The following is a 9,305-nucleotide window of genomic DNA, read 5'->3' on the forward strand; positions in this document are numbered from 1 at the left end:
GGAAAGAGAAAGAAAAAGAGAAAAAAGAAAAGACTCCAGCTACTACTCCAGAGGCCCGAGTACTTGGTGGTAAAGATGGTAAAGAAAAACCGAAGGAAGAACGGCCAAATAAAGATGAAAAAGCAAGAGAGACGAAGGAAAGAACACCTAAGTCTGACAAAGAGAAAGAAAAATTCAAGAAGGAAGAAAAAGTTAAAGATGAGAAATTCAAGACCACTGTCCCCAATGTAGAATCAAAGTCGACTCAAGAAAAGGAAAGAGAGAAGGAGCCATCCAGAGAAAGAGATATAGCAAAGGAAATGAAATTAAAGGAAAATGTTAAAGGAGAGAAAACACCAGTTTCTGGGTCCTTGAAGTCACCTGTTCCCCGTTCAGATATTGCAGAGCCTGAAAGGGGCAAGTTTGATTTATATTTGTTTACCCTTGGTTGTTGTAATATAAAGTTGGTTCTTGTCTTGTTATTATGGCAAGTTATCTAGGGACTTTAGTAGGGGGAACTAATACTTGATAACCTTAGAAGTTGGTGATTTTTTTTAAGTGTGTGGAAAAAAGTGGAAACATACCTTATTGTGACTATTTCTTTTCATCCCAACAGAACAAAAACGTCGCAAAATTGATACCTACCCTTCTCCATCACATTCCGCAACAGTAAAGGTTAGTATAGCCTGAGGAAGGCAGCGTCCATGTTAGGCTCACCTGTTTGGAATACGTGTCCTGACTTCCTTCAAGTCTTGTGCCAAGTATTCACTGGAGCCACTGGAGGTTTTATGTTGCATTAGAAAATGAATTTTTTACATATTGGTGGACTGATATTTTTTTCCTATTGAGTATTTTTCTTATAAAAATATTAAAACTTCAAGGACCTAGCACTAATTTTGTAGTGTTTCAAAGTGCAAGAGAAATTTTACCCAGAAGTGCCTCACTGCTTTACGCAGTCTTTTTTGGAGTGCAATGGTAGCTACAAGCAAATGAATCTTTTCAGCAGAATGAAGCCTATTTTTCGGCATAAATATTGAAGAATATATAGCACTGAAGACTTCCTGGATGATACAGGATAAACAAGATACCTCTGAATTCATCAAGCTTCTTGATGAGCATCATACCGATGTGTGCCTTCTAAGAAGGAGTCTTGAAAGGAGTTCCATTTTAAAGTCTCCTTGGTGATCAGTTCTCCTGTAGTTGTGTATATTCAGTGAGCATGCAGCTTCTGTTGTATCTTCCCTTGGAGGTTTGTTTATACCCATTGGGTTCCCAACAAGTTGAACCTTGCGTTACGATAAAAGCAGATGTGGCATCCAATTCTACCACCCAGCAAAGAGAAACCCCAGGCATTCAACTGCAGCACAAAATCGTGGGTGTAGCCTTCTTGAAGACTCAGGGTAGCCATTCCTTGCTCCATATTTAATTTTAATTCTAAACTCATCTAATTTCATGGAATCTTTGAATTTGCAGTACGTTGAACTTTTAAACCTGTAAGTTAACTAATTCTTCATCAAGAGCACTGTGGTTGAATACCATAATTGATTTCATTTTCTTTCTTTTTTTAAGTGCTTTTTTTTGTGGGAGGTATGAGATTCACTGTTAGAGGCACTTTGCAAAAAAAAAGTGATTACTCTTTTATAAATACATTTTGTTTTCTTGTTAATGTAATGCCACTGAGTTTTCTGGCTAGGATAAAATGTGTATATATTTATGGTAGAGTCACAAGTAAAGGAAAATTTGAAACCTCCCTATTAAAGAAAAACTGAAAATATAAGGCAATATTGTTCTTCCACAGTGATCTCCACTATTTTAAACTTCTTGTGGAGAAAAAATGTTTTGCTTTCTTAAGCCTCTTACCATTATCTGTAGTTTAAATACAGTGTTATGAAAAATGTGGCATTGACATTTATTTTAAAATTCTGAGCAGAGAAAGATTTTTGTTTATTACAACGAGTACATATAATTTAGTTTTTTTTTAAACATTACAATTCCATTACATAGTTTTGCTTTTGTTTTTTACTGTTGATATTCATATAACAATGACATCACGAGATTTATCCTCACAAGAAGTAGCTGGTTTATTTCCAGGTTACAGCCATACTTCCCAAAGTTCCTCTGGGTTCTGAGAACTATGCCAGCTCACCTGTCATCTCCATTCATTTTCTACAGGACAGTCTCATCGAACTCAAGGAGTCTTCAGCAAAGGTTTGAGTCTTTTAAAATCATCATGCCTAAGTAAAACAAAGAAAAATTCTTTACTTCATTTATTTAGTAGGTACCCTCACCCTAGTAAATTCAGTAAGTTAGTGGAATAACCTTTAAAAATACCTATCACAAACTGAAACAATGGATGACAATGGTCCCTTTTAATGAAATTGTTATAAAATGTGTGTAATGTGGCAACCTTTCTATAATCTCTCCTTGCTGTTATGCATTATCCTTTTATGCTTCAAAATCTGAAAGTAAGTTTAAGATTTGAGGAAGGAGTTGTTGGTTTCTTTTGAGGAGTAGGCTTATTTAATTTCTCAAAACAAATCTGTCAGGCTGTTTTCTAACTTTTTTAGATAACCCAAAAGGCCAAAAAATATATCTGATGCATTCACATAACTGTTCTAAAAACTGAGCCCATCTTAACCCATAAAAATCTTTATATCACCTCTGCTGATATAAACTACCTTTTTGGTAGTTGTAGCATATTATCAAGAAATATGGTTAATGTAAACTAATCATTCTCCTGGAGGGGAATACTCAACTTGATGGTTGTGTTTACATGTCAGTATTAATTCTTGCCTATTACTCTACTTTCTTGAGGATTCTGCTACTAAAAATCATGTGCAGTTTGTGTATCTTATTACAGAGTTCATTCATTTCATGGTTATAGTTGAATTGTCCAATGTTCATGTTATTTTGTCTTTATTATTATAAAATTTGTACCCTGTTTCACTTTGATTTTCTACTTTGCCTCCTCTTATATCTGCTAAGTATGATTCCTTACTGGTGGACCAGTAAAAAATGATATTTTGAAACAAAGCCAGTTGACAGTACTAAGTGCTTTTAGAACTATTAGCTTTATAATGAAATGTCTGTGGCTATTGGGCAAGTAAACACTAATTTTTAACAGTTCAGATTAGCTGATGTGCCTGTGTCCTAAAATTATAGCATTGTTTTTAGAATATACTGTATTAATCAAAAGAGAATCAGTTGAACTGTGAATGCTTTCTTTTAAAGTAAAACTTTTTATTTGCTAAATTGAATATGTATTCCAGTATAGTAGGTTTTCATAACCAGAGTGGGATTGTGTATGTATGTCAGTCTTAACCATCAGTGGCTTGTGTGGACTATTTTAAATTCATGGGTTAACAATGTTACCTTGTGAATATTTATTTCCTGAAACGTATTTTGAAGCAGTTGAAAACCTGCTGTTATAGTTAACTGGATTTTCTAAGCAATGATGAAAATTATGGTTCCTTACATTTGTGAAAGCCTTTTGAAAATAAAACATATGAGATAAACATATGTTATCTCATCTCATACTCATTACAGTGCTGTGAGGTAGGTAGGGCAGGTGGCAGTGTCTTTTTTAACAAATAAGAGACTAAAGTTCTTGATCTTTTCCCAGTGGCATATAACTTGTTGGTACCAGAACTTGGACTAAAATTAAGGGTCCTCAAGTGTTCTTATCACAATGAAAACAAAAATTCCAAAAAAAAATATGGTTCCTTGATTCTTAGCACCCATTTCAATAGTAGTTGAAAGGGTTCTTAACTTCTTTCGTGTGTTTGTCTTATTTTTTAAATTATAGTGATCCCCCCGCCCTGCTTAAAAAAAAAAGGATGGTGATTTTGTGGGCATTTAAAATTCAATAGATTTATTCCACATTCAACCAGAAAAATTTGAAAATGGCATATGAATACCCTTGTAAAAATTGCAACTCATACCACTTTTCAGATCCTTAGAGCTTAGTATGGTACCTGGCAATATGATTAGGTATTCAGTAAATATTTGAAATGAACTCTTATGCCTTTGGACTTGGTAAAGCATCCAGAGTTTACTGATCTGCATAGTAGTTGATGTTGATTTTTGTGTGTCTAAGAAAGTTTAATAGCATATGAATGTCTTAGAAAAAAAATTTCACTGGACTTTGAGTGCTCTCTAAAATTAATGACCTATAATTTAAACTTTCTGTGGTAGCTTTTACTTTTTAGAGGATTTGAAAGGTATGTGTCTATTTTTTCAGGTTACTTTGTCATCATACATATAAAAATGTTTCCCTGCTCTAGTTTGACCTTTTAGTTATACTTTGCCCCTAGGATCCTCCTTTTTACTAAACTAGTTACTATTTTCACTTTGTAATACACATGGACTTGGCTTTTCAAGTGGGATTCTAGTTTAGTATCCAAATCTTTTCTGTCAGTTCACCTTGCTCCTTTTTTTTTTTTTTTTGCGGTACGCGGGCCTCTCACTGTTGTGGCCTCTCCCGTTGCGGAGCACAGGCTCTGGACGCGCAGGCTCAGCGGCCATGGCTCACGGGCCTAGCCACTCTGCGGCATGTGGGATCTTCCCGGACTGGGGCACGAACCCATCACCCCTGCATTGGCAGGCGGACTCCCAACCACTGCGCCACCAGGGAAGCCCAAAAGCATGCTCCTTTAAACCAAGCTTCTCTGTAGTTTCAGAGGGCAGCAATAGCCACCTCAATAAAATTCAGCTTTTAATTCTGTTCATCATCTTAAAACAAGGATTTACAACCAACCAAACCTGAACCTACACGTGAGGCCATCTTTATATATTGTATCCTTAAAAGGGTCAGTGTGGCAGTGGTCTCTTAAACAGATTTTGAAGATCAGTCAAATTGTTTTTTTGGATCTAATGATCTCAATGTCAAGGATAAAAGCCAGTAAAAAACAGGATCCAGTAGTATCAGGAATAAAAGTAAATTAAAAATAACCCAAATCCAACAATGCTACATGCAGATCAGTTTAACAAATCATTAATTTTATTCATCAAACATGTATTGAGTACTCACTATGTGTACAAGACACTAGGAAGTGTGTAAAAGTAGAAAAAGCACATTAGCTCCCCTACCATCCTGTAAACTATGTTATGGACAAAAATAAATGACATGAAATTAATTGGGAATTCCTGCCACAAAAAAAGGTTAATATAAAATAAGAGTTCACTGGACAGTGATTTGTGGAGTTGAGGGAATGTTGAAGTGCTGATGGCTTTCGATCTGTCTTTGAAAGCAAAGTAGGAGTTTAAGAGATTAAGATAAAAATGAGCAACCGTTCTGGTGAAGAGAACTGCTGGGAAGCACAGGGTGTTAGGGAGCAGCGGTAGCCGCAGCCTAGAGTACATTGGGTCACTCCATAGTAGGGTAGAATTGTGCAAGGGTTGTGAAGAGCTTGGAATACCCAAGCTAAGGAATATGCACTTTATTCCATACGCAATGAGAGACTGTATGTTTTTGTGGAAAAGAGTATTGTGATCAGAACTATTCTTAGAAGGGTAGAAAGAAGAAATAGAATTGGTACATTTCTAAACTAAGAATTTCTAGGATTCCCAATTCCCTGCAATACAGAATTCAAGTTAGGTACACTTAAAAACTTCATTCTTGTGGAGGGGTGTGTGTGTGTGTGTGTGTGTGTGTGTGTGTGTATGTGTGTGCACGTGCTTATTTGTAATCACAAACAAAAAAATTTTTTTACTGGAAGAATTAAGCAATACTTCCCTAAGATAAGTCTTCTTTGAGTATTGTAATAACATATTACTTGCTTTGTCTTGTCAGTTTCATAAATAGTATTGACTTAAGATGTGAATAAACCTCACAATTAGAAAATATTAAAGTGTCATTTAGGGCATATACCCAGCAAGAGTACCTTTTGGACAAGCACTTTATGATTGTTTCTCATTCTCTTGCTCTTTGTTATTAATAAACATTTTGTCTATTTCAGTTGGTCATCAACTTTTAAACATTGAAATTTTAAAGAATCTACTTATGCATTGCTATGGCAGTATTTCTGAGCAAACTGAATTGAAAATATTTGGTGGTGTTAAAAAAACAAGTGTTAATTTAATTCTCAAACTGATGGCTGTCTTTTTTCATGTATTCCTTTGAATACCAAAGGATTTCTTTGTGTAAAAATATTTGACTTTTGACTCACTGTTCTTTTCATTCCCAAGTTATATCTAGAATTGTGTAGTTATGTAATGAGTTATATTCAGTATTCTGCTGCCTAACATTTTTAATGTCTTAAGTTAAACATAAGCTTGTAGCACAGTTATAAATGCCGTAAGGTTAGGTGTCTTATTATTTCCTTAATATTTTGTTTTAGAATGGATTTCCATATTTACAACTTGCATAAGTAAGGTTACCTCTTAATTATTTAGAATTAGCATATCCTTGATCTTTGGCTGTTTTATTGTCTATGGGCCTTTCATTGGAGAAAGAATAGGTAAAAGAGAATATTGGTTTATCATTTTTCAGTCTGAGTTGTTTTATCAACCTCAACTGACAATATGGCTTTCTGAGCTATTTAGAACCAGTAAGACAAATTTTACAATCAGTTGTGATTATCTGAAAGGAATCGGAGCGCTTTCAGAAGTAGTGAATATGCAGCCTTCACTATAACAGTAATTTAGGATAATCTATGCATGGTATACACTGAGGCAGAAAAGACTTATTAGTAAAGTCAAGGCTAGGTTTTATTTTATACTTTTGCTCACTGTCATTGATTGCTTATCAGTGGATGGTAAAACTATTTTAAATTTCCATGATTGTGTAGAGGTTTGTATTTTTTTGTTTATTTGCAGTAGAGAAAGTCCAGTCACTATTTTTCACATATGGACTCTTGTAATAATGGTGGTTATGGGTCTTCACAATAGAGCTATATAAGGAACTGTAGCTTGTGAATTTACTAATAAAAATCTCAGTTGAGGCAGGAATGAACTGGTTGAGTTAAAAAAATGATAATTTTTATAAGATCAAGAATTGAATTCTTTGCATAATTTGTGCCATGCTCTTTTATTTTACCTCTCATAATCCAGACAGCTGACCAGTTTTGACTTTGGGTCTACTACCAAATGTCTTTCATTAAATAAACAATCAAGCAAATGATGCCAATACTGGAAAACTAATAATCTTTAGTAATATTGCCTTAATTTAACAGCTCTACATTAATCATACTCCTCCACCACTGTCCAAGAGTAAGGAGAGAGAAATGGACAAGAAAGATTTGGACAAGTCGAGGGAAAGATCCAGAGAAAGAGAAAAAAAAGATGAAAAGGACAGGAAAGACCGGAAAAGGGTTTGTAATTTTTAAAAAATTAGTTTGGAAAGCTCATTATCATGTACGGTGCTCATTATCATGTACAGTAGTGTGTTTGTTGCCTTTTTTAAAGTACTAGTTTGTTGCATGACAGTCTATTATTTAGTGTTTTAACTGGTGTTTTCACCATAGTCAGTAATAAGGATCTTCAGCCTAATAATCTCTACCAGCTCTGCTTGTCTTTCATGTCATTTTACCAAGTATGTGAAAGCACCACAGATATTCTCCAATGCTAGTTACTAGCTATTCTCTTCTTGTATAAAAGTAATACTTTAAAACAAAAACTCTTGATCAATGTAGTTCACAATTCTTGGTTCTAGGATCACTCAAACAATGACCGAGAAGTGCCACCGGACTTAACCAAGAGGCGGAAAGAGGAAAATGGAACAAGTAGGTAGACTTATTAATACTTCCCAAGCAGTCATCAAACTGAATTGGAAAAGGCTTTCATGATTCTCTTTTATAATTTTAGTGGGGGTTTCAAAACACAAAAGTGAGAGTCCGTGTGAGTCTCCTTATCCAAATGAGAAAGACAAGGAAAAAAATAAGTCAAAATCGTCAGGCAAAGAAAAAGGCGGTGACTCATTTAAATCTGAAAAAATGGATAAAATCTCCTCTGGTGGCAAAAAGGTAAATTACAAGAACAAAAAGAACAATATACTTTTTCTTAGAAAATCACCCATTAGAAAATTTAGCAAATACTGAGGTTTTTTTGTAGTCAAGTAGTCTTTTGTTAATTATTTGGGGGCAGAAAGAGGAGGCTTTGGGGGAGGGCAGGTTATCTTGGAGAACTTGAGCCAGTTCAGTCCCAAATTACTGGGAGGGTGGAATTAGTTTACCTCTGAAATTCCTTTCCTCTCCATTCCACTCCCAGCTACTTCTTTTCATTGAGTTTCAGCCTTTCTTTTCGTGTTTTCTTTTTTCTCTGACAACAGTTCTTTTAGTTTCTCTTCATTCATGAGGTTAAAATATGGTTGCATGTATTCTCCCTGATCATCACACCGTTATAAAGTCTTTATTAATTCTGAGTTTTAAACATATTTTTATAACATTTTCTAATAAACTTATGTGTTCACAACTTATATTTGATTTTAAAATTAAGTATAGTGTGCATTCTCTTAGATACTAATGGATGATACTCAGAATACATCTGATGCATCTGCCATAAAGTAAGCAAGCCATTACTAAAGTGTAAAGTGTTTACAAAGCATCATTATGATATATATTCAACATATATGCCATATATTTATAGTTCTTAAAAGCAGTTTTGGAAAATTATAAGGTGATAGTTTTAAAAGGGAGGCTGCTCCTTTTAAATAAGTATTTTTTAAATTGAGGTAAAATTCACATAAAGTTAACCATTTAAAAGTGTACCATTCAGTGGCATTTAGTATATTTGCAGTGTTTGCACTCACCATCTCTGTCTAGTTCAAGAACATTTTCATCACCCCAAAGGGAAACCACATACTCATTAAGCAGTCATTCTCCATCACCCCTTCCCCACTCCCACCCCCCGGCAACTACGAATCTGCTTTCTGTCTTTATGGACTTACCAAAAACTTTGGCTGTTTCATATACGTGGAACTGTATTATAATGTGGCCTTTTGTGTCTGACTTCTTTCACTTAGCATAATGTTTTTGAGATTCTTCATGGTGTTACATGTATCAGTACTTCATTTCTTTTCATGGCTAAGTAATATTCCATTTTACGAATATACCACACTTGTTCATCCACTCGTCACTTGATGGACTTTTGTCTTGTTTTCCACCTTTTGGCTATTGTGAATTGTGCTGCTATGAACATTGGTGTGCTGCTATGAAGTATTTGTTTGAATACCTGTTTTCAATGAGCTTGTGTATATACCCAGGTGTGGAATATCTGGGTTATATGGTAATGCTATGTTTAGCTTTTTGAGGAACTGCCAAACTGTTTTCCACAGTGGCTGCACAGTTTACATTTCTACCAGCAATGTATGAGGGTGCCAATTTCCCTAC

General features: G+C 34.9%; 1 protein-coding gene across 1 annotated transcript in view; it reads left to right on the top strand.

Moving 5' to 3' along the window:
• The window catches only part of THOC2 (THO complex subunit 2), a 94,830-nt gene that overhangs the window by 84,317 nt on the left and 1,208 nt on the right, over positions 1–9,305 (top strand). Inside the window, exons 32-37 of the mRNA XM_007448346.1 lie at positions 1–396; positions 596–654; positions 2,152–2,187; positions 7,152–7,289; positions 7,631–7,700; positions 7,783–7,940. Of these exons, the coding sequence (XP_007448408.1) occupies positions 1–396; positions 596–654; positions 2,152–2,187; positions 7,152–7,289; positions 7,631–7,700; positions 7,783–7,940 (857 nt within the window). The remainder of the gene's footprint in view (positions 397–595; positions 655–2,151; positions 2,188–7,151; positions 7,290–7,630; positions 7,701–7,782; positions 7,941–9,305) is intronic.

This window comes from Lipotes vexillifer, unplaced genomic scaffold, assembly GCF_000442215.2.
Source record: "Lipotes vexillifer unplaced genomic scaffold, Lipotes_vexillifer_v1.1 scaffold1524, whole genome shotgun sequence".
In the NCBI taxonomy this organism is placed as follows: domain Eukaryota; kingdom Metazoa; phylum Chordata; class Mammalia; order Artiodactyla; family Lipotidae; genus Lipotes; species Lipotes vexillifer.